At 58.9% G+C, this 25151-nt stretch overlaps 1 protein-coding gene across 1 annotated transcript in view; it reads left to right on the top strand.

Moving 5' to 3' along the window:
- SDK2 (sidekick cell adhesion molecule 2) overlaps window positions 1–24463 on the top strand; it is a 263335-nt gene extending 238872 nt beyond the window's left edge. Inside the window, exons 38-45 of the mRNA XM_059998549.1 lie at window positions 1111–1248; window positions 3497–3658; window positions 6276–6401; window positions 10417–10581; window positions 11867–12007; window positions 12277–12415; window positions 14749–14875; window positions 23834–24463. Coding sequence (XP_059854532.1) covers window positions 1111–1248; window positions 3497–3658; window positions 6276–6401; window positions 10417–10581; window positions 11867–12007; window positions 12277–12415; window positions 14749–14875; window positions 23834–24187 — 1352 coding nt within the window. The 3' untranslated portion in view covers window positions 24188–24463. The remainder of the gene's footprint in view (window positions 1–1110; window positions 1249–3496; window positions 3659–6275; window positions 6402–10416; window positions 10582–11866; window positions 12008–12276; window positions 12416–14748; window positions 14876–23833) is intronic.
- Window positions 24464–25151: the final 688 nt, after the last annotated feature.

Raw genomic sequence — 25151 nt, 5'->3', positions numbered from 1 at the left:
CTTTGCCTGCCATCGAGTTTTCTCCACGTGGATTTGAATACAGGCCTTTTGGCTTGAAGCATCTTTTCCAACCTGCTGTTTCCCATTCTGTCAATGACCTTTCTCTTAAAGACAGAGTGAGACCCCGTGGAGTCGGTTCCTAAGTATTGCCCTCTTTGGGGATAAGCTCTGGTTCCCGAGGGTCGATCTGCCTGCCTGTCTGTCCTGACCGCTCTCTGTCAGTGTCATCGGCCGGATGTGAGCCCCTGGGAGCCTGGACGCTTCCGTCAGCAGGACAAAGTGTTCTGTCTCACGTCCCTCTAACAGAGGGGAGGCAGGAAGGGCCTCCAGAGCTGGCCTCCGTCCTTCAAAGACGGCTCCCTGACGCTGCCTCCCGGGGCTGGAGCGGAAGCCGGCCCAGATTAGCTCCGGCTCCGTGGGCGGGCAGCTCCGGACAATAATAGCCCGGTCGTCCCGCTGGAGCCAGCTCGGGACGCTGCGTGGTTAATGTTCCCTTCCCTTCCTCTCTGTCCTCCCCCTCTGACCTCTCCCCTCCTCCGATGTTTCTGGGGTCACTCCGGGATTCTTGGGCCAAGAAAGCTTCTCTTCCAGAGCGTTGAACGTTCCTGTGGTGTGGTGTCTCCCGGCAATAATCCCCGGGGCCCCAGGAGCAAGAGAAAGTCCACGTCCTTGGCAGTTCTGGCAGGTTGTTTAGGGCCCACCCGATGCTCTGAGGCCCAGGCACCCCCCAACCTCCTCCACCACGGAAGCCAAGGCATCGCCCGGCCCCGCAGTGACCCCGGGGGTACAGTCCAGGCGTGTCCTGCGCTCTCAGCCAGGGCTCGGGGCCACTTAGCAAGAGGAAGCCAGCGTTCTCCAACTTTAGGAAAAAGAAAGTCCCCTTTTCTCCCAGTACTTGGACTCTGATGTTGGAAAGAATGCTAATGACCTCAGCGGGGGAGGGAAGGGGGTCCAGTGACCTCTAGTGACCCCTCCCACCCTCTCTGGCGCGAAGTCCTGCTTTCTGCTTCTTCCCGGGCCCAAACGCCCCTGCTGGTTCCTTGGAACCAAACCCAGGGCTTTGAACCTCCAGGAAGGAGGAAACAAAGCCCCTCTGCTGTCTCCCCCCAGCCCCCAGTGCTCCCAGCTCCGTCAAGTTCAGTGAACTGACCACCACCTCAGTGAACGTGTCCTGGGAGGCTCCGCAGTTCCCCAATGGTGTCCTGGAGGGCTACCGGCTGGTGTACGAGCCCTGCACCCCCGTGGACGGTGAGTGGGGCCCTCCCTCCCGCGGGGCTCCCCAAACCCACCCTCTGCACAGGTCCCCTCCGTGATCACCACGCAGAGCCATGAGCCCCTCCCCTCTTACAAACGGGAGACTGAGACCCCGACAGGACAGGCCGGGGCATCGCCAAGGTGAAACAGGGGCAAGTTGGAGGCAAAATTGCAACAGTAGCCCCGGCCTCCTGAGTCCTGGGAGAGAACTTTAAAATACATTCTCCCCTTCAGTGGATGGAAGCGGGGAGGAGCGGAAGGACCTATCCCGAGATGGATAATAGAGATGGGCCATCCCCCGATGGTCCCGTCCTACGTGTGCCCGCCAACCTCAGGGGCTCAGCCTTCCTCCGGGTTAGTTCTTCTCTGCCTCTCGTGGGGGCAGGAACCCCTCTGAGAATCTGATAAGAGCCTTGGAACCTCTCTCCGAAAGGTGCACGAGTCCGGGAATCACTGCGGCCCCGCTGCCCCCTGGGAACCTCAGCTCAAGCCTGTTGCTCGGCAACTAGCCTCCCTCCCGCTTGCCCTGAGCCCTGTTCCTCAGTGCCCTCCCCGCAGCCCCACCCCGTCCATCCAGACCGCCCACCCGTCGGGACCCTGCCCCACTCCTGGACCCCTCCACCTGCTGCCCCCACCCCCCGGCCAAGATTAATGCTGTTTGCTTAGAAAGGCAGGAAGGAGACTGCACCCCTGGTGGCCTGTGTCCAGTTCCAGAGCCCAGTGAGGCCTTGGGTGTATGGCTGGCCTACCAGGTGGCACCCTGGTGGCTAGAGGTGACCGCTTCTGGGGTCACCCCTCCCCGACAGTGGAGCCTGACCAGAACAAGGGGCGGAGCCCCGGGAGCCGAGGCGGCCAGCAGTTCTGGGTCAGCGGCGGGAACAATGGCCCTCAGTCTTCCCGGCCCAACCTGCGTGCCAGCAGTTCACCGGGTCTGGAGGTCCCGAGGGGGAGCTGGGCCCCAGGAAGAGGGGTGGTCAGGTGCAGGACACAGGAAAGGGGCCATCTCTCCCACGGAAGGATGGAGAGGACAGAGGTCACGGGGACGGGACGCAGGGGGACAGACGGCTCCTGTTGCCGTGGCACCAGGGGACCCACACCTGGCGAGGCATGGTCACTTTGCCTGTCTGTTCCTCAGTCCAGCAAACAGACCCCGCGAGGATGCAGCAACCCCTGCTTCTCTGTAGGGAAAACCGAGGCCCAGGCCAGTGAAGGGTTTGCTCAGAAAAGTTGAGGGGCCAGGTACCCAGGGCTGCTGTTCCGGGTCCCAGGGCGCATCACCACGTGACCCCACGGGTACATCGCTCCTTCAGGAAGCCCCTCGAGATCGCCCACTTTTCTGTCCATCAGGACTTCATTCATTCAATACACTGGGCCCCAACCCCGAGCCAGATGCTCTGTTATTTTATTTAATCTCGTAACACCTGGCCTAAGATGCCACTGATACCCTCAGTCAGTAGAATAAAGCGAAGCCAGGGTAGGAGACACGCTCAGAGACCCCCTAGGCAGCTCTGGGGTCTGAGCCCAGCCTGCTGGCCACAAAGCCTGTCTCCTGGGGGTGGCCGGCTGCTTGGTGTGCATGAGAGAGGAAACCCGGTCCTGGGGAGGCTGGCGGTCGGGAGGATTTTGACTTGGGACTCACGGCACGCAAACTCTCACCTCCTGGAAGCCATCCAGCCTCCCGTCTAGTTGCCGAGATTTGGAGTGCTGTAGGGCCCTCACTGTTGCCCTGAAGAGCCTGGCGGGCTCAGTTGGTGGAGGGCCGGGCGTGGGCTTCTGGCTCTTGCTGGTACAGGAGGAAGGAGGTTGTCCTGGGCTCTAGGGGCAGCTGCACCGGTGTCCCCTCCAGCTCTGGACAGTGGTGTCTTTACAGAAGCACTCGCCAGAAGATGATCCTTGAGGTTTGAATTCTATGGGATGGAACATGGGGGACCAAAAACGGGGTGAAATATGTGTGGCGTACAGTGGTTAAGTTAAGCGAGATGGTGAGTTGTTTTTTCCCTCCAGATGCTGAAGGACCCTCTGGGTTTTCAGTCAACAGACAGGCAGGCAGGCAGGCAGGCAGGCAGTACCTATATATTCTTGAGAACAGCCCGCGGGCTGTGTTCTGAGAGCAGTCTGCAAAACACTCTGTGTGGCCAAGGGTGCTTGTCCCAGCCTGACTCCAAGGGGGTGCAGCCCCTGGCCAGCTTCTCCCCCATGGCCTCCCCCGGCCCTACATGCGGTGTGTCCCCCTCCCCCGCAGGAGTCAGTAAGATCGTGACGGTGGATGTGAAGGGCAGCAGCCCTCTGTGGCTGAAGGTGAAGGACCTGGCGGAGGGGATGACCTACAGGTTCCGTATCAGAGCCAAGACCTTCACCTACGGGCCCGAGATCGAAGCCAACGTCACCACGGGCCCCGGAGAAGGTAGGGGAGCCTTGGGCGGACGCGGGGGCTGCTGTCTCCATACACGGTGTTCAGCCCCCCAAGTCGGAAGGGGGTGCCCAGAGCCGTGCTGGAGCCTGGGGGTGCAGAGTTGAGCAAGACGGGGTCTCTGGTGGAGCACGTGGGCCCCTGGGGTTGTAGGGGGTGGGCCTGGGGGGAGGAATGGGGGGAGGAGGGGGGTATGTAAAGGGGGAGATTCCAGAAGACTCCATGGGGGTGAAGTCATCCATTCAGATGGCTGCATGGGAATACAGACCGGCATCTGCAGAATTCTGCTGTGGTGGAGCAGGATGGGAAGGGGTGGGTGTCCAGGTGTGAGGGAAGGCTGGCCGGCTGTGGAGTGTTTCTCAAGGTGCCACTGATGTCAGATCCCCCGGGGTTCCTGTGATAAGTCCAGATTTCTGGGTCCCAGGAAGTTCAGCATCTCTGTGCAGCCACCCTGGGAATGTGCATTTGAACGAGAGCTGAGGTAGCTCTTTGCTACCCACTGTGAGAACCCACGCTCTGGGGGTCTTCAGGCTTGGGAAGATGACACTGGGCAGGGCCAGGGGGCACCTGCTGGCTGCATCCTTCCTAGACAGAGGGGCAGGGTTGGGGGCAGGGCAAGAAAGGAGCCAGGCAGTTACAGGCCAGGCCCTGTGCACTGGGCCTGGGGGGAGGGGAGGGGAGGGAGGGGAGTACCGGGGACCAGGGAGGAAAGAGTGGCTTGGTTTGGGTTTTGCAATGCCTCTTGGGGTCATTGTCAGGCTGGGGGAATTCTGGGCAACTTGAGGTTGAGGCTTAGTTCCCTAGCGTCTCTGTCACCCGTGCAGTGTGTCCCAAACATAGAATCCACCTCCCAGCCACTCTGAACTTCCCCCTCGGAGAAAGTACACAGCCCACCCCAGACTCCCCCGAAATCCCTCCTCCCCGTCTTCCCCGCCCATCAGCCGGAGTGGAGGAGGCCCCATCTCAGCCCGGGGCTGGGAGAACCGGGGCTGGGAGAGCCGCTGCCCCCCTGCCGGGAGAGCTGGGCCTGCAGAGGCTGCCTCACCGGCCTGGCGGGTTTGCCCAGGGGCTAGTTCAAGGCGGCCCCCCTTCACTTCCTCTTCCTGGGCACTTTGTATTCCCTGCCCCTTGTTCTGCAGAAAAGCCCTCTGGCCCCTGGGCTCTGTTGGAACAAAGCCTGCAGGGCTGCAGGGTGAAGACTGCCAGGGAGCTGCCCCCTGCCCCGCCTCTGCCCTCCCCCTGCCCCCAGCCTCCCCCCCATCCCCCCAGCACCTCTCACCTGAGCCAGCTTGGCTTCCTTGGGAGACAAAAGCAGGAAGCTAGCCGGCAGGAACAAGAAGGACAGAGCGGTGGCTTGGGGACAGGAGAGGGCCACCTGGAGGACAGGGGGTTCTAACCGGAGGCTTGAAGTGGGGCGGGGTGGGGGGGGTTGGATCCAGAGGGGGTCGGTACAGAGCTGGGGGGAGGGGCCTCTGAGAAAGCACTGAGCTGCGCCCACCCGGCGGAGGAGGGGTCAGCAAGGGCAGATTGCAGCTGGGTGTCCTTCTCCCTCCAGGCTGGGCAATGCTGGAAATGCTGGAAGCTTCTAGTCCAGGAGGAGATGACAGCTCCTCTCAGCCCCGAGGGCTGTCCTGTTCGGAATGAGAACTCAGGGTCCCAAGGGCCCCTGCCCCGCCCTTCACATCTCCCTCGGGCTGTGTCCCACGCCCTCCATCCCTCAGCCGCCTTTGCCCTGTGCTGTGGGCAGGATGCTCGTTAGGGGAGGAAGGGGGACAGGAAGGAAGGCAGTGAGGCCCTTTGAGGTCACGGGCGGTGCTGGATGCGGGCTGGGCAATGGGCCGCCACACTCTGGTAGTGAGTCTCTGGCCTGCTGTCCGGCTGCAAGCCTTCACAGGCCCGGAGGATCTTCAGTCTGAAGCTGGGCTCTCAGCTCCTTTCCCCGCAGGCGTCCACAGGGGCCACCGGGCCAGCCAGTCACCCACCCCCTCACTCCCTGGCTCACTCCCTTGTCCCATAAGCACCTAGGAAGCACCTACTGTGTGCCAGGCCCTGGGGGTACAGGGCTCCAGATGTCGTGGGGAACAGCAGACAGGGGCCCTGGGGGCAGTGGGAGCCAGTGCTGCAGGGCACCCCAGGGAAGAAGGGGTACAGAACTCTTAGCAGATAGCACGGGCTCACTCCTCTCACTACGGAGGCGAACGTCTGTCTCCTGCTCTGGCCCCTGGGGCCAGTAGCCCGCGTGGCCGACTTAACAGAGCCAGCAGCGGGGCCGGGTTCTTCTTCCTGTTGGACGCAAAGCTTCCAGATCCTCCTGCAGCCCTGGCCTCCGCTCTGGCCTAGCCTTAAAGCAAATGCAGCTGGGAACCTTTCTGGCATCGTCACATATGCCTCTCCTGGAGTGCAGGGGCTCTGGGTGGCCTGGCAGAGAATAAGTCACACCCAGTAGGCCTGGGCAGGAGGCACTCCCTGGGCCTCGGCACGCGCAGGTTCCTGGAGCCCCTGGCCGAGGTTGGTTTTGACGTCCAGCACCTCCTGCTGGAGCTCAGGAAGACAGCCTGGGCGCCTGTTCTGGCTCCCATGCCTCCTCTCACCCACTGTGTGCCGTTCACAGGTGCCCCCGGGCCGCCCGGAGTGCCCATCATCGTGCGGTACAGCTCGGCCATTGCCATCCACTGGTCCAGCGGAGACCCCGGCAAAGGCCCCATCACCCGCTACGTCATAGAAGCCAGACCTTCAGGTACGTCCCGCCCGGGCCGAGCCCCCTTGCCCTCGGGAACAGAGCGCCTCCACTTGGGGCACTGATGTCGTGAGAAGGGGCTTGTGCTCCCCCAGGTGAAGCTAGAGGCGGCCCTGTGATGAGTGGGAAATGGGACTTGCATCCTTAGTTAAGGGAAACCCAGGAGGCCCCGGAGAACAGCTATAATCACCAGGTGAGGACCGACTCATGTAAGGGTCATCCAAGAAGCCAGAGAACAGGGCTTCGCTGGTGGCGCAGTGGTTGAGAGTCCACCTGCCGATGCAGGGGACGCGGGTTCGTGCCCCGGTTCGGGAAGATCCCACATGCCGCGGAGCGGCTGGGCCCATGAGCCATGGCCGCTGAGCCTGCGCGTCCGGAGCCTGTGCTCCGCAACGGGAGAGGCCGCAACAGTGAGAGGCCCGCATACCGCAAAAAAAAAAAAAAGAAGAAGCTGGAGAACAAAGATTTGGGCTCCCATCTGCTAAACACCCATGTCCTCCACACGACCCCGCTGACGAGTGCCCCACAAGGAGGCTGGCTGTCCCCCGGAGCCCCAGCTGCCTCTTTGAGGCCCGTCGCCGCTATCATGGCTGTCACTGCAGTTCCTATAATGTCTCAGTCTCTCCTCTCAAGCCTGAAATCGAATCACAAGAACTTCCAAAGCCATCAGGAGATGAGCGGTTGATAAGTCGCTGCAGGGGGCTGTCCGCCGAGCTCCTGTTTCACAGTCGAGGTGACACCTGCTCCTGCTTTTCCGGCTCCCCTTACCCCCAGGAGCTCCCCTTACCCCCAGGAGCTCCCGGCCGCGGCCAGCTCCCTCCGTTGCTAGGTTTCTGAGTTAATCAGAGATGCCAGAGTCGGCTCAGGCTGGAGGCTTGTTCTCCGTATTCCGTGGATCTGTGATTAGGTAATTGAAGTTGAGAAACAAACAAAAAGACTGTGTTGCTCCAGCACGAATAGCAAATACTAATCAGAGCGGGAAGCCAGCATCTCAGTAGCTAATACTCTAATGGGGTGCTGACACATCCCAGCGACGTGCTTAGTACCGTGGGGTGGCTGAGCGCTGAACATCTCAATAGCAAATAGTTCATTCCAGCGGTTCCAGGAAGGCGCTACCACCCTGCCATTGCCTTAATCTTGGACTAATAATTGCAGTCACAGATAGCTATTACATCCAGCAGCTCAGATCCAACGTGTAGCCGGAAGATACGCGCAGCCTTGGCGCCCTCCCCTCTCCAGATGGTCCCTCCCTGGCCCTCCAGGGCCAGCTGCTGACTTGGCTGGGAGACCTCCGCGTGCTTCTCTCAACCAGGGCCTGTGCCTGTTTCTCCCATCCAAGTTGGCCTGCCGGGGCGCCAGGCTCTGGAATGTTGGCGCTGGACTTCAGCCCTGTGGATTTTCCAGCGTTCCCTGGGAGGCCCGGCAGGGGACCTGGTGTTCCAGGTTTGGGGGCCGCGACTCGGCGCACACACTTGGGGTCAAGGACTGAGTGTCTGAGGAAGGATCAAGCCAGGACCCCCTGAAGGGCGGGGATTCCGGGTGGTACCCGAGAGCTGGTGACGGGAACACGAGAGGAATGCTGTGCTTCTCCCCCCGGCTGTACATCCTCTTCGGGATGGAATCACTCACGTCCTTGGCTCTGCCGGCATCGCCTGTGCTCCCTCCTGGGCAGAATCAACTAAACACGAGAAGCCAGACGCTGCAGACCAGGGAGGGATTCTTTCGGGCCAACTCCCAGGGCTGTAGGCCAGAGACACAGCATGACGCTCCCTCAGCTTCCGGCCTGGCCCCGTCGCCCCGGCTCCACCCTTTGCTCCTGTGTGGGGAGGAACAAGGGGGGTCAGACAGCAGGCCGGAGCCCCCAGCTTCTGGGAGGCAGCGGGGTCCTGGCCAAGCCCACCTGGACACAGTCATGATGGTCAGCGCCGTCCTGGGCACAGGGAGGGCGTTCAGCGCTGGGACGAATCAGGCATCTCAAGGCTGAAGCACCAGCGCTGCCACCGTGACCTCGGGAGGATGAGCTCAGCTGTCTCCACGCCTTGGTTTCCGCATCTGTAACATGGGTACAAGTGTTCTTCCTTCTCACCGTTGCTGCCAGTAAAGCCCTTGGAACCAGGATGCTTGATAAGGAGCGAGTGTCGCTGTTTGATCATCATCATTGGTATCGTCACCGTGCCTGTCATCAAGGGTGAATGAGAGAATTCAAAGTCACAGGAGGAAAATGGATTTGCACCCCAATACTTGTATTTCGGGGCCTGCAGTACTGAAATCGGGGCCTGTGTTTCATGATGCTATGGAAAGGCCAGGGAAGAAAGGTTTGCACTCACTGATTCAAAAACACTTCAAGTATGCCTGTGCTGGGTGCTGGGCTACAAAGACAGATTAGGCACGATCCCTGCCCTGGAGGACTTTCACAGCTTAGCAGGAGGAAGAGAGACAGTCAACAAAAAGATGTGATGTGTATGAGGCAGGCGCCGAAAAACAAATCATTAAGAGGGAAGGTGAGGACCCTGGAGTCTTCTAAGGAGAGCAGAACGCAGACGGGCCGCCTTTCAAGCAGAGGGACCCAGGCAGGAAGGTGGCCTCCACAGGTGCCACCACACTCCTGGTCCAACATTCAGAAATGATGATGGAGTTACGGCCACTCCACCGGGATTCCTGACTTGGGTGGATCTGTAAAAACTAGTGTGGGGAAGGAAGCAAACAAAATCCATCCACCCCGGGGAATGGCCGAGCTGGGAGCAGCCTGTGGGCCAGAAAGACAGCTCTTAGGCCAAGGAGTTGAGAAGCAGACAAGGAAGGACAGTGAAGCCGGTGGAGCGGAGGACGTGCTGTGGGAGCTGGTCCAGGCCAGCGGCAGCTGCTCAGGATGAAGACCTGGGCACTCAGCCCACCAAGGCCCTTCTGAGACCCCTGGGCCCCTGGTCCATGTGAAAACGGGTCCCGTCCAGGGCCCAAGTGGCTTGACACTTCGGTTGCTGAGTCAGCCCTGCACTCACGCAGGCAGGACTCCCCCTCTTCCCCAAGCCAGGCCAGCCCCATGGGCCCCACACAGAGCATCTGCGGACCATGCCACTGGGCCTTGGAGGATGCTGCTGGCCTCTTCTCTTGCGTGGGCAGCACGCTCATTCCTTTTGAAGCAGGTGGAAATGAATGATGGCCCAAGAGGACAAGGCCCAGAGAGCCACAGACAAAGGGGGACAGGCCTGAAGGTTAAGTCAGGAGCTCAAAGGATGGGGGTGTAGGGGGAGAGCGGACGGAGTCCCCTCCAGCTCTCACTGGTCCCTCATTCTCCTCAGATCTCCGCTCCCAAACGGAGCCCCATCACATCCAGGCAACTTGACCAGAACCTCACAGGCAACCCCCGTCCCTCCTACAGCGATTGTTAGAAAGTCCTGTTCTTTTTGTCTGATGCCACTACTGTGGGTGTTTGGAATAGGAAGGGGGATCAGAAAAATAGGGGCCTGGTTAAGTAAAGGAAGGCCTACCCCCATGATAGCACATTAGGCAGCCTCTTAAAAGCATCCGACCAGCGTGCTTTACTGACATGGAAACGGATCTGCAGATGTCTTCTGCACAAAGTGCTGGAATGGTGAGGCGCCTTCTCTGCATGGCGATATTGGGTTGGGTGTTAAAGGAGTTTCTGCCTATTATACATTTTTTTATTATACATTTTTTAATGTTTTACGGACATTTTAATTAAAAAGAGGGTGTTCCCTGGTGGTCCAGTGGTTAGGACTCAGTGCTCTCACTGCCGGGGCCTGGATTCGATCCCTGGTCAGGGAGCTAAGATCCCACAAGCTGTGCAGTGCAGCCTAGACAGATAGAGAGAGAGAGAAAGAAAGAATAAAAAGTCAGATACTTTTTTAAAAATGTCTCCTGAGGACCTGCTAGGTGCCGTGCACCGGAGATTCAGTGTCGAAGGGGCAGACCCAAAAGGCCCCGGCATCAGAGCACCAGTTAGGGTCAGGCAGGGCCCCTCCTCACGGGCCCCTCCCTCTCTGTGTCCCTGCAGACGAGGGGCTCTGGGACATCCTCATCAAAGACATCCCCAAGGAGGTGACGTCCTACACGTTCAGCATGGACATCCTCAAGCCAGGCGTGAGCTATGACTTCCGGGTCATCGCTGTCAACGACTACGGCTTCGGCACCCCCAGCAGCCCCTCCCAGTCTGTGCCAGGTACTGTGGCCTGCGGGTGAGGGGTGAGGGGTGAGGGCGCCCCACTGAAGAGCCTTGTGGTGGAATCTGGGGCAGGGATGAAGGAGGAGAGGTAGCAGCCCCAGAAGACTGGGGTGGGAACCGCTTCAGTTCTCTAAAGCAGAGAGCCCTGGGCCAGGGCCTGAGTCAGCCTTCGACTCTGGAAGGAGCTAGGGGCCAGGGGTCTTTTGGGTTCCTTTTCAAGGACTCCAGAAGCCCTGAGCAGGGGGCCCAGTGGGCTTGAGGATGAATCAGCGGAACCAAGATGAGAGTCTCCCTGAGCTTGTCACCCAGGAGATTCAAGGGCACCAGGCCATAAACTGCGTGTTTCCGTGGAAACCTCCCCCCAAAACAGAGCCAGCAGCCTGTGAAGCGCAGGCCTGAGCAAGCAGCTCCCCGATGGGGCAGGACCCCGTCCCTCCCCTGCCTCCTTGCCTTTCTCTTCCCACTGTCTCCGAGCTCACAGAGGATGCCAGTGTCGAAACCCATGACCCCAAATCTAACCACTAGCCACTTTTAATACCGAGGCCTCTTCCCTCGAGGCAGGAATATAACTCAAAATGTCTACTCGCCAGGCAAGTTTCACCCTTGCCCTGATAGAAACAAGTCATGGGAAGTAAGCACTTCAAGATGAAACAGAAGAGCCAGCCCCCGTCAGGCAGCAGCATGGATTAGTACCGGCCGGGTGCAGGGAGCACAGTACTGGGGGCTCTGGAAGAAGGGGAGTCTCCCTGGAGGAGGCTTTCTGAAGACCCACTCGTATCCACCCTCCCAGCTCCCCCTGCCTTCTGCTACCAGAAAAAGATTTCTGTCACAACTGAACCTTGGGAGAAACTCTCCCAGGCCCATCACAGACCAGGCAATCGCCTTTCCAACCACATTGGTGTCTGTCTGTCAAGGTAGCCCCTGGGCCACGGGTGGCAAGGAAAAATAAGAAAGGAAAGATAGCAAGCACGCTGCAAGTCCTCCCTCCTGTGTCTTTAGCAGACATCACTAATCAATCCCAGCACTCTTTCCTAGGGAGTCTAGAACCGACCTCAGAACTTTTCTCAAAACAGCCCTCCAGGCAGCGCTTTACTGATTGCTCAGAGCTGGCCCTTGAGATGAAACCGTCCCTACCCACCTCAGGTTCTGCCTCGTGCAGAGGGCACAGACCCAACTACCTGTGAAGTGTGAGGGCAGGTGGTAGGGTCCCAGCTGGAGCAGGAGGTTTGGAGGCAGGACGGAGCCGAGCAGTCCTGGCCCTGACGCCCGCTCCATGCTCCAGCCCAGAAAGCCAACCCCTTCTACGAGGAGTGGTGGTTCTTGGTGGTCATCGCGCTCGTCGGCCTCATCTTCATCCTGCTCCTGGTCTTCGTGCTCATCATCCGGGGCCAGAGCAAGAAGTACGCCAAGAAGACAGACTCGGGTGAGCTGGGCCCGAGCCCTGCCGGCTGCACGGGGACTCTCACGCAGCCCCCTCCCTTTTGGCAAGGGCGGGGTCTTCCCTCTCCTGGAAACGCACTTGCTCTGATGGGGCGAGGGGCGGCGGCAGCCTAGGGTTCCTACCCGCCATCTCCATCTCCTGTTATAACAAGAGAAGGGGGGCAGCCCAGCCATGGGGGAGGGAGGGAGGCCACCTGGTCTGAAGGGATGGAGTGAGCGGTGGATGTCAATCCCCACCCTCTCCCTTCCCAGGGACCAATCCCAAGTCTGGTGCCCTGGGCCATGGGGAGATGATGAGCTTGGACGAAAGCAGTTTTCCTGCCCTAGAACTCAACAACCGGCGGCTCTCAGTCAAGAACTCCTTCTGCCGAAAGAACGGCCTGTATACCAGGTAGCGGGGCTGTCTGCGTGGGGGACCGGGGGATGGAGGCTTGGGGGCCAGCTGTGCCCAGGGACTGGGGGACTCCTGGGAGGGCCACAGAGCAGGCAGGGCCCTGTCCTGGAGCGGCATCCACTGGGAATGGTCACGAGGAAGACAGAGCCGGGCCCAGGCAGCTCCACAGGGGCTGGGGAGAAGGTCACAAGGAGGTGGGTACAGAGAGTTTGTGCCATACACAGCGAAATACAAATCACTTGCACCATTCTGCAAACCACCGACTGCTGTGTGGGGCCAGTGCTTCTGGTACAGGCCTGAAGCCGCGATGGTTACTGGCCCTAAAGGCGAGATGCGCCCAGCGAAGGTGGGCCAGGCAGGAGTCCCCCCGTGACTGCTTATACCTTAACTTGTCCTCCTTCCGGAAAGAGAGGGCCATCGCAGTGTGGACGCCCTCTCCCCCGGGCACCTACTCATACCTGCTGCAGCTGTAGACAGTTTTCTCCCACCGGCCCCCCAAGTCCACAGGCTCAGCGTCATCCTCAAAGGGCGGCATCTTGAGAGCAGCCAACCAGGGAAGGTCTAGGCTGTCCAGCTCCTGTCTCCTCCTGACACCTCTCCAGCCCCAGGCCCCTCCTAGCCCCACTCGCTGCGGCGGGCCGGGCTGCCTGTGTCCAAGGGCAGGGGCAGCTGCTTTGGCTCGTGGGAGCCTCACCTGATTGACCCGGCAATGTCAGGCTCCCGGGAGCGCGGGAGCATTGGGGCTGCGGCCCAGGGGCTCCTCTCCCCAGCCTCAGCCCTGTTCACATTCCCGGCTCCTTGGAGGTGCCCGCGGGAGTGGGGGATTTGCTTCTCCCAGGCACCGCTCACAAAGCTTCCCTCTGTCTGGTCCTGGAAGGAAGAGCGACGTGTGTCTTCAGCGGGAGGACAGCGGGAGGGGTGTGCAGGCCGGCCAGCCCCCCCCTCTTATCCGCTGCCAAAGCCAGCTTTCCAAAGAAAGAGCCGTTTGAGGCCGCAGTGGCCAGCCAGGCTCTGGGGCCCTGCCACGTGGAAAAAGAGGACGTTTCACCCACGGCCTGGCCTCGCCTGCCTCTCACACCCCCGGTGTCCACACACTGCGGCCCCTACCCCACTGTGTATACACAGAAGTCCGTGGTCCCCAAACCAGCCCCAGGCGCCGGGGGCCCGACCCAATCACAGTGACACATCGGCGCCCACTCAGCCTGCATGTCGCCAAGACTGTCTTAGCCTGGCGCCCCATTTTCTCCCTCCTGCCACTGTCCTGCTTTGCCAGTCTTGTCTGCGTGAAGCTGCTGCCCATTCTGCCATCTGACTCTTAAGCAGTTTAAGGACGCAGCTTTGTTGATTGGCATAAAATGCATGCAGATACAGTACAAGAGGTTGGAGGTAGCAGGGGGCGTTGCTTGTGACACAGTCCCAAGCCACCAGATTGTTCTCGGAGTGGCATTTCGGCAGCAAACCGCCTCCAGCCCGGGCGGGACAGCTGAGGTTCAGGGCCTCGGGGCCATAAATGCTTGCTGGAGCAGGGTAGGCAGATCGTGGGGGCATCAGGCCCTGGGCAGGGCCCCCTTGTACCCCACCCTGAGAAGACACAAATAGGGCAGAGTCATGGGGGACCCCAGCCACCTGCCCAGGGCCCCTGGGAGCCTGCCAGCCTGCTTCCCCTGCCCCCATCCTGTCCGCCACCCTCTCATGCACCCCACGACAGGCAGAGTGCCCGAGGCGCCCTGTCCTGGCTGTTTGTTCAGATGACTCAGAGCCAAGCCCCTGGGAAACACACAACTTTCTCTAGGGCTGATTTTTCAACGTAGGGTGTGACTTAGCCTATGTCTGGTCTCTGAGCAGATGTGGAGGGAGGGAGGCCGTGAGTCTCCTTTTTTTCCCTAATCCTCTGTGTTAACTCTCAGAAGCTCACTTTGTGAGTTTAGGAGTCACACGGGGAGTTTGTCTGCAGGGCAGGTGTCCAGACCTCACCTGAGATTCCGATTCAGGAGGTCTCAGTGGCGCCCAGAATTGCTTTGCAACATTGACTGCCAAGCGCTCCCGGTGCTGGGGCCTTAGAGTCAAGGTTCTCCTTCCCCGAGCCCCCCATTTCCCTGAGCTGGTTTGGGAGGCTTGTCCTAGGCCTTCAAGACCTGGTGCGTCCCCAGCCAGGCAGGGCCTCCAGCCCAAGGCCCAGGCCTGCCGGACGAGCAGACCTGGGGAGGAGGAACACAGGACAGAGGGGTCTGAGGGCCTCCAGCCTCCCCTGCACCTCCGGGCTGGACGAGGCTGCTGTGAGGGAGGCCGGGTCTCAGCTCTGCCCCCCCACCCCCGCTCCCACTCTCTAGGTCTCCTCCTCGGCCCAGCCCGGGCAGCCTCCACTACTCCGACGAGGACGTCACCAAGTACAACGACCTCATCCCAGCCGAGAGCAGCAGCCTGACCGAGAAGCCCTCGGAAATCTCTGACTCTCAGGTGAGGAGGGCCAGGTGCCCCGGAGAGGGAGGTGAAGCAGCCTACCCCGGAGTGTGAACCTGCCCATCACTTCCTTCCCTCCTTTCCTTTACGGGCAGGAAAAACCAAGGGGTCCCAGAAAACTATCCGGAAGGTGTGTGTAGGCCAGCTGCCACCTCCCAAGCTCTGCTCGGAGTTTGCACCCTGGGCTAGTGGGGTCCCTGGAACCCCCAAGAGCATGGCCCTCTGGATTTGCAGGGGTCACCCCACGTGCTCCGTCCCTCAGTAGCTCTGGGCTGCAAAGGAGCATGAAGACGAGGAGAGCGAGGTTGGCACAGCAGCCCTGCTTTGCCAGAGCCCGGAGAACCACTGAACTTAGCTATTCGGGGTCAGAATGAGCCCCAGAAATGGGGGACTGTGTGCTCTGGACCCCCCAAGGATGGAAAGCAGTGTAGACCGTTAAAGCGTTAAGCTTTGGAGGTTCAGACCTGAGCTGGATCCTGGCTCTGCTGCCTAGGAGCCACGGGCGTCATGGGTGTGCTAAGTAACGTCTTGGACCCTCAGTTTCTCTGTCTGTAGAATGGGCTCATGGGGTTGTGGGGAGGAGTTGCTGAGATTACATTCCATAAATGCCAGCTCTTAATATTGAAAAGGGGATGGTGCCTTCGGGAGATCCAGAGCTTTGGAGAGGCTGCCGTTAGGTGGCCACGTGGGGACACTGCCCCAGACTTTAGGGACAGCGGATTGAGTGCATTCCAGCAAAGTGATGTGACAGCCTGTTACCCCAGCCCTCTCGGCCTTGGCCAAGCCTGGCGGTTGCCGAGGAAGGGGCAGCAAAAGGCTACTGTGTCCCACGCCCTGGACCTTTCTGCCCGGTCCTGGGAGAGGATGAGAAGGGAGAGGCGCCGGCAGGGAGCGGGGCTGCTGGCCGGGCGGGATGTGCCGGCAAAGCCTGGGATCCAGTCGCGGCCCCGTGAACCGGGGGCCTCTTGCTCACTGCTGTTTTGTTCAGCCGGGGTTACTGCTGGGCTTGGCAGAGCCGGGGAGGCTGGAGCTGACACCCCAGCTCAGAGCTGGCAGGGACCGAGACCCCAGCTTATCCTGGTTACACGGGGACTCACATGATTCAGGTTACGGCATCCTGTTATGCGTGTTTAACTCTTTGCAGCCGCGTCCAAACTGGGGGCTTCTCCCCAAAGACGGTGATGGGCATTTGGCTTGTAGGTACCCAAGGTAAACTTCAAAACGATAAAGGGATCCCCTGTGCCCGTGGGGTGGTAACAAAGGGCTGCTCGAGGCCCACCCCTGTCTGTGGAGAAAGCGGCGTGGTGCCTGGTGGAAGGGTTGCTCTGCTCAGCCCCCCTTGCCCTTCTGCAGAGGGCATTATTATCCACCCTCGTCAGCTGAGCCCCGACCTTTCAGAGAGTAAGCCACCTGAGTGCAGACGATACTGCCCGATGTCTCCGGAGCTTTCTGTGGCCATCCCTGCAAGAGTCTGGAGGACCTTCACATGGGATACAGAGCTGGTCCCTGAGACCATGCCAGGGTCCCCCAGCCTTGAAGAGGTTGCTGGGAGAAGAATTCCCATCCCAGGAGCACCCTGCTTCAGCAGTTACCCCAGGGCGGCAGAGTACCCGGAATCCTCCATGTAGCTATTGGTCTTCTTTGTTCAGAACAAGCCCATCGCTTGAACACTGTTTCCATAGCATCCTGGAACGAACCACCCCTTCGGGGAGCGCATACCCTAGAGAAAGGAGGCTTCCTGGTTCCAGAATGCCCAAACCGAGGACCACAGCCCAGGCCTGGAGTTCCACCTGCGGCGTTTGGGATGGTTCTGGATCTGATTTGGGGCTGGGCTGAGTTGAGTTGGGTCCATGTACTCTGAAAGCTAAGCTGCATAAGAGCAGGGACTCGTGACAGTTCTGATCACTGCTGTGTCCCCAGAGTCCTGCACGGCACTGGCATGTGGGCTCCCTGGGCGTATCTGTTGAGAGCATGAGAGGGTCACTGGGGAACGTAGTCAGGTTGAACAGACTCAAAACCGTATATGGTTAGCGGGTTACAGAAACAAAGATTCGTGGAATAACCAGCATCAGATCTCAGACATTCATAGAGGCTCTTCAAAGTTAACGCTGATGACAGAAGCCAGCCACCCCTCACCCCACCCGCTGGGCCACACTCAGCATCCCAAGTGCCTCGCCACGGTTTATCTTCACACCAACACTCCAAGACAGACCTTGGTGTCATCTTTTTTGTACAGATGGGGAAGCTGAGGCTGGGAGAGCTTAAGTGAGTCAGCTCAGGTCCAAAAGTGCAAACCCAGGCTTCCAGATTGTAGAGCCAGATGCTACACACAGGCCTTAGGACGTCAGAACCCAGATCAGCCCCGCGGTCCTACCCCTGTCCTGAAGCCGGTGACGTTGCCCTCGTGGCAGACCTTTCTGGAAAGACCTTCAGAACTAGCTGATGAAACAGTCTTGAGGATAAGCAACTGGATTTTCTAAAAAATAAATAAACTCCAGCCTGTCTTTAAAAGATAAAGACAGGGCTTCCCTGGTGGCGCAGTGGTTGAGAGTCCGCCTGCCGATGCAGGGGACACGGGTCGTGCCCCGGTCCGGGAAGATCCCACATGCCGCGGAGCGGCTGGGCCTGCACGTCCGGAGCCTGTGCTCCGCAACGGGAGAGGCCACAACAGTGAGAGGCCCGCGTACCGCAAAAAAAAAAAAAAAAGAAAAACGATAAAGACAGACACTCAGAGGAACGTGCTACAGGCACTAAAATTTTCCCCAAGAAAGACACCCTGCAGCTTGGGACAATGGGTCACCGCAGTGATTCTCCAGCCGCTTCTGAGGCTGCTCTGAAGGGGGACAGTCGTTTGAAAATCTGCAGCACTTAGTTGTGGTTGCTGTGTGACCCTGGACTTGAATCCCAGCCCACCCTTTACTGACCCTGGGGTGGGGGTGGGGGAGGTCCTTCAAGTCCTCACCCACACAGCACAGTAGGACCGTCTATCCAAGGGGCGGTTACAGGAGTACGTTAGGTGAGATGCCGTCGGGCCTGTGCAGTGCCAGGTTCATCACAGGGGCCCTAGAAAAGGCAACCAGGATCACGTGGGTTATTTGTTCTAGAATTGTTCTTGAAAACCAGGCAGTTGGCTTTAGGGTCACGGCAGATCATACAGGATCCAGGAGGCTACTGTCAGCGCATTAGCGTCCTCTGACATGAAAGTGAAAGGGCCCGGGAGGGCCCTGAGAGGTTCAGCCATCAGTCACCCGTGTGCCCCCAGCCCCAGGGCACTGGTACGTTGTGCGTCATTAAATGGTGACAATTCCCTGGCGGTCCAGTGGTTAGGACTCAGCCCTTTCACTGCTGGGGCCCTGGTTCAGTCCCTGGTCAGGGAACTAAGATCCCACAAGCCGTGTGGTGTGACCCAAAAAATCAAAACAAAACAAAAAGTTGAATTGCTTCCATTACCTGTTGGCAAAGAGCCACCTCCCTGAGCCCCTAAGTGTCACCGGGGGGACCCCAAAAGCATGCTCGGTGATTCTGCAGCTGCAGGTGGGGTCATGCCTGGTTCAGCCAGGGCCACTCCGTGCCTCTGTGGGTCAGATCGAAGTTCCCGCCTAAGCAGCTCAGGAGGCCTGGGTGTCAGCATTTGCCCGGGGCTGTGAGGGCCGCTGCAGCCGGTGCAGGGGGCAAGCAAACTGACTTCTCAGCACTCACCGTGAGGGCCAGGAGGTGATGGAGACACAGCCTTGCCTCCCAGGGGCTCCCTGTGGGCTGGAGGGGACAGACTGGGGACAGAGCAGCTGGCCTCGCTCTGATGCTCCTGGGGCTGCTCGCGCGCCCCCCACCTCCCCGAGAAGCAGCTGGACCGCACATCAGTGTCTGGAACGTGCGGCATCCACCGTCACGACTTTCAGCTCGGGGCTCACGGTGGACGCACTGTTAGCCCTGCCCGTGTCGGCTTCTGCAAGGGCACATCCCTAAGGGCTGCAGCCACACAGCCAGCCCCTCAGGCCAGCTGTCTTTACGAAGTCCCCAACCCCCACCCCACCCCGGGTCCCCGGAGAGTAAATTTTGCCTGTGCTGCCTGGCTGGTATTCTAAGTCAGACCACCCAAAAGTCAGTCTCCAAAACTGGAGGAAATTTGCCCAGCCATTTTCCTGTGATATGGTAATAAACACAAAGTCGAGGTTTCTTATAAACAAACACACATGATACAACATGGGAAAGGCCATAACAGGGCTGTGGGTGGAGGCAGAGGAGGACGGGGCTGGCTCCCTTCAGGCGGCGTGGGGTGGGCTGGCGACTGCGTCTCAAGGGGTACAGGAGAAGGGGGTCCAGGCAGGGGGACCCACAAAGGCTGAGGCTGGTCTGAGGGAACTTCTAAAAGAAAGTATGGCCACTGTCCTACTTCATTTCAAAGTCAGAGCCCACACTGGGTAGAAAAATCACATAGCGCACAAGTAAATCTCAGCGGGAAAGGAACTCCAAGCCCATGGCAAGTCTCTTCTAATCGATACTCGGTTCTTTGTGATGTCTGGGCAGCCCCTTTAAGCTCATTATAATGAAATTGAACCTATGAGAAAAAGGAAGTATATAGGCCATATTAGATTGTATACACTGGTTATTGAGCACCCCATCAGAAGAGTGAACATTTTCGAAGGCCTTACTAGGAGCCAGGAATGGCTCTAAGGATTGTTCGAGAATGGTACCACTTAACCCATGAGCCCTCTGGGAGGCCTGGTGGTGTTAGTGGCCACACACAGGTTGGACTCTGCGTGACACCCGGCAGGGGTAAGGAGCCCAGAGCCCCGGAGAAAAATGTGCCTCAAGGAGGCATCTCCCACCCCCACCCCACCTCTAACCCCCGGGAGGCAGCAGCCCCTGCAGGAGGGGCCTCGTGAGAGCATCCAAGGTGACAGACTCCCATCTAGGCTTCAGGCTAGACTCCGCGCAGGGAGCCCCTGGACCACGGGCGGGGGAGGGGCTCCAGCTCCCAGTCTCCCAAGGAGCTGCACAGGGTGACCTGTCATCTGGGGCAACGCGTTCCTGCCGGAATTCTTGAGATTCAACAAGATAAGGGCACCCTGCCCGCCCTGGGCTCTCAACACCGGTCCCCAAGCCCAGGACGGCACCCGCCCGCCCTGTCGCCTGCTGAGTCTGATACAACAGTCCCTCCTTCTAGAAAGGAACAGAAAAGCTAAAGGCTTCCCATGTCTCCCTCTCTTTTGTCTCAGTCCTTGCTCCGGGGTCCTCCCTCCCGCTGGTCCCCATGCGGCTCGCTCCCATCGCCAGGCCTGCTGTCTGCATTCCCTCCTCCCCAGACCTTGGTGATTGCTGATGGAGTGGCTTTGAGCTGCTGTTAAGAGGCCGGGGAGCTGAAGCAGTCACCTGATTGCTGGCAGCCTGGAGGGACTGCCCGTGAAAGGCCCTCTTTGTGCTGGGCCGGTGACTGGGAAGCTGCATTCAATTACCGAGGGCCGGGCGAGAGTTGAAAGCCGGAATGGGAGCCCCTGGTCCCCTCTCGCTTTCTTTCTTCTCTTCTCACCCCACCCCCATCCAGAAAAGAAACAGATGTTCTGGGAGGTGGAGGCGGAGAGGAGGACGGTGCAGAGACCCCATCCTTTGGCACTGGAGAGCTGGGGGAGGGGCAGACCAGACTGTAGCCCACACCCCTCCCCCAGCGCAGCCTCCCAGCTCCTCCTCTGGCTTTCCCATCCCCATCGGGACTGCTGCCCCACAGAGCGTCTGGTGCACAGTAGGTGCTCGACAGAGGGTAGGAGACGATTTGGGTGAATGGGCTTTGGTCTGGGCCCCCGGGAGGGCCAAGGAGGCCCATTCCCTACCCACTAGTCATCCTTGAGGGTTGGGGTTTTGCGGGGAAGCAGGAACCATACATTCTTTTCTTTTCCCAGCTGAGCACTGAGTCAGCCTCCCCCATCCCGTGGCCCCTTCTGATCCCTTCTCTGGGGGCTTCGAGGCCCCATCTCTCCCAGACACCCCCTCACTCTCTCCCTAATAATACCTTTCCACTATTCTCTCATCCATTAGCTCACTTCATCCTGTGAACTGCGGGATCTACCCATTTTACAGACAAGGATACTGAGGCTGAGAGAGGCTAAGTGATGGGTCCAAGCTTACCTACCTGGGAAGAGTCAGGACTTCACTGTGCCCCCGCCCCCTCTCACCCCGGAGACTCATTCACTCTGGGCCCACGGTGATTTGGGGGTTTCTCCTCAAGACTGGGGCCTGGGGCTGGCCAAAGTTCTAGAACCGCTAGCAATGATTCCAGCCAGTTGGTAGGTGCCCTCCCAGAGAGACCTAACCTGTAGGGAAAACTGTGGGGCACCCCTCTCGCCCCCCATACTCTCAGACCCTCACTGCTCCTGGACCGGAGGGACCCCAGCCTCGTCCTCCACAGCTCGCTCAGACTTTTCCTGCCCCTGGGCCAGCCTCACCACAGCCCCAGGCATCAGGTGCCCACCCCTCCGCCCCTCCCCTGGGCTCCTGGCATATGGAGCCCTCCAGTCTGCACAGCCCCTTTGTTCCCTCCTGGGCCGGCAGCTGGGCCGTAGGCAAAGAAAGGGCTGGTATTGTGCCACTCTGCGTCACGGGAAGAAGGGTGAGGGACTTTCCATTGTCTTGGGCAACCGGCTCTGCCTGCCAAGACGATCGTGTCCTGGGGGTGTCTGCTGGGGGCAGTGGGGACTGTGGAAGGGCGGGGGTGGGGGGAGGAGGGGAGGGGCCAGGGGACATAAATTAGCGGATCAACCAGGGAGCAGTTAATCCCCCCGGGAGGGTAGAGGGGCTCTCCTTCCTGTCTCGTGACCTCCAGGCAGGAGTATGGGAGTTCAGAGCATGCGTGGGCTTTGGAAAATCAGGCAGATCTGCGTTCAAGTCCAACTCATCATTTCCTTGGGCAAAACCCTCACCCTCTCATCAGCGCTCGAGTAGGGTAGTAGCTACGGCACAGAGGTGTGAAATTTAAATACGAGAATGCAAGTCAGCGTTTCCAGAGTTAGTATCATTTTAGTTCTTTGCATTGTACCTATTTCTCTTGAAGGTTTACATGCCATAAAGAACTTTGAGTTCCTGAAAACAAGCGCACATTACCTTTCCCACAGCTCAGACCTTCTGGGCAAGGTCAACTCCCCATTCTCTTTACCTGTGAAGCAAAACACAGGTGATCGTCCCAGACTCGTTTGTATTGGGCTCACTGGGCTGCAGGGGGTTTTTTCAACGTATATTTTACTTGATAAAATTAACCTACTGCCTCCAAGCTTGTATTCTCTGGGCAGAGACGAGGCAACCCGAGCGCGGTCTTCTGAACCATATTCATTGAGAGTGTACTCTTCACTAAAATCAGTGCATGTCTTCCAGAGAGTTCTCAGGGCCTTCCCATCTGTTGTCTTACTAGTTCTCAAAACATCTCTGGGATGGGGGAAGGGGTGCGTGGTATTTTTAGCTCCGCAGTTGGGAGCCGAACTGCCACTTTCCAACGCAGACCGACTCCTTTGCTGGTTTCCCCAAAAGGCAGATAGAGCACGTGCCAAGGACACCAGAGTATCACCGCGTTGAGGACAATTTAATTTTTTTTCTGTTTCTCCCCGAAAGCCTCAGGGTGGTCATCGTGTGAAAATTCTGAACTCCGTTGATCTTTTTCTCTTGCTTCTTTTATAACCGAGTGTTGCTTTTATTTTGGACCACACACGGGTGAGCATCACCCTTTGTTCAGTGCCAGGAGCCCCTAAAGGTCTTCTGATCTGGTCCCGGCTTTGGCCCCAGTCACAGTAAGTCAGAGGCTGGGTCTGCATTAGAACTCAGTATATCACGCGTGAACCTCTGTTTTAAAATGTAGGTTTGTTATTATTCGGGTGTGATGAGGCCAGCAGATCAGGAGATGACCACCAATGAAAAGATAGTTATTCACAGTTCCCAAGAAGAGGGGACACACCAGGCCAGGTGGGACCACACAGGGAGACACCCGGTTTGGTCAGGAGCCGGAGGAAAACGGGAAGACGCGGGCAGGAGCCTTTATCGTGGTTCCCACAGGAAAGGCATGGCAGGGCAAGCAGGCTTAGGCTAGTTTGAATAAATTCAGGGGGCCCTAGCGGGTAGGGGCTGCCCCTGGTTGTCTGGTACCTGCCCCTGGGGTGATTAGGGACAGGGAATGATGGGTCCGAGTCGGTGTGTCAGAGCCCATTAGAGGAGGTGGTATCGGCGTGGACTCTGGGTATGAAAGGCTGCTCACTCTCTCCGGGAACTGGCTAGTTCTTGGGGGGGGCAGTCGTCCCAGGGTCAGCAAAGGCCCCAGATATCAAAGCATCAGAAATCCAGAAAGTGAAAAGACATGATGAATTCAACGTCGAAAAGCAAACATTATACTAAATGAAAGAAGCGAGACGCAAAAGCCACCTGTGGTGTGATTCCGTTTTGATGCGATATCCAGACGGGATCAGTCCACGGAGACGGAAAGTGGACTGGTGTCTGCCAGGGGTGGGGGTCGGGGGGAGGCTGGGGAGGAAGGACAGAGGAGCGACTGCTTCGTGGGCACAAGGTTTTCCCCCGGGGTGGTGATGAAGATGTTGTGGAATGAAAAGACGTGATGGTCGCACAACACTGCGAACGTACCGAATGCCAGTGAACCGTACGCTTGACAGTGGTTAACCTCATGTTATGTGAATTTCACTTCGATGTTTCGTAAGAGGTTAGCACTCAGGTCTTCTGCCATGGAGGGTCCTCAGGCTCTGGGCCAGCCCTGAGGTAGAGGCTTCATACACATCACGAGCTCTGAAGGTGCGTAAGAAGGCGGGCGTTATACCCCCTTGGCAGAGAGGGGGCTGAGACGCCCACAGTTCGGGGCTCGGAAGCGGCCGAGCAGAGATTCAGGTCAGAGTGTTCCGTGCCTGTCAGCCCTGATCTTGCTGACCTGTCCCCGGGGCCCACTGACACCCCGATTCTCTGCCCTCCCAGGGAAGCGACAGCGAGTACGAGGTCGACCCGAGCCCCCAGAAGGCCCACTCTTTTGTCAACCACTACATCAGTGACCCCACCTATTACAACTCGTGGAGGCGGCAGCAGAAGGGGATCTCGCGGGCCCAGGCCTACAGCTACACGGAGAGCGACCCGGGCGAGCCAGACCCCACCGCCCTGTCCAACGGCAGCAGCGCCCAGCAGGGCAGCCTCTTTCGGCCCAAGGCCAGTCGGACCCCAACGCCCCAAAACCCCCCGAACCCCCCAAGTCAGCAGAGCACCCTCTACCGTCCCCCCAGCAGCCTCGCCCCTGGCTCCCGGGCTCCTATAGCAGGATTTTCATCATTTGTTTGATGTCATCCTCGTTGTCGGAAGAGGAAAAAGAAAGAAAACACAGCACCAAACTCCCCTTCCGCCCCTCCTCGCACCGCCTGCCAGAAAAGAGAAACACCAAGAAACCAAGTCAACTTTTCACCTCCTGAGTTTATTTTTCCAGAGATTCCAGGGCCAGCAAAGCCGGTGTTGAGAAGGATGGAGAAAAACCACGAGAGGACGTGTGTGGCTTCGAGACTGTGGGGTTTGCTGCTCCTTCGGGGGGCTGAGCAGAGTAGGGGGGCTGGCTGCGGTGGACACGAGTGGGTTGGGCCCCTGGAGAGAGAGGGAGGGAGGGAGGGAGGGAGGGAGGGAAGGCAAAGCCTGGAGGGCTGTAAGGCGGGCGTGGCTGGCGGTGGTGAAGAAACTTCTGGACGTCCAGCCGGCTGCTCCCTTCCGGCATGTGCTGGAGCCCTGGGCCTGCTGCTGCCTAGTGCTGCGCCGGGATGGGCATCCCTGGGGGCAAAGCTCCCCTCCCCCCTGCACCCACACTCCCACCCCACCCTGTGCAGCCCTGCTTCTCACCCTCCACTACCCCCTCCCTGTTCAATGTCCCCACCAAGCATTTGGTTTATTTAGAAAAACGAACCCAGCTGAAGGATGAGAATTTGCCTAGCTAGCTCCTTTGCTCCTAACAGACTTCTCTGTTGTGAACCCAAGGAAGAGGGCCCCTGGGGGTTGGGGAGAGGTCCCCCTGCCACTTAACCCAGCCATCCCTTTCCTTGAATTCACTTTCCTGAGCACAGACTAAGAGAGATGAACTTGGGGAACAGAGATGGGGGCACTGGCCCGGCATCACTGGGATAACTGGGCATAAGGTAGAATTCGGAACCGGAAGGAGGAAGCTTGGACTTTTCCTTTTCTTCCAATTCAGGTACCACCTGACCCCCTTCTTAAAGGGAGAGGGAAAAGGGAATTACAGAGACAAGGAAAGTCAGCTTCTGTG

Source organism: Delphinus delphis, chromosome 19, assembly GCF_949987515.2.
Source record: "Delphinus delphis chromosome 19, mDelDel1.2, whole genome shotgun sequence".
NCBI classification, from domain to species: Eukaryota; Metazoa; Chordata; class Mammalia; order Artiodactyla; family Delphinidae; genus Delphinus; species Delphinus delphis.
Note: the sequence above shows the minus strand (reverse complement) of the source record. Positions and strands in the feature narration are given on the sequence as shown.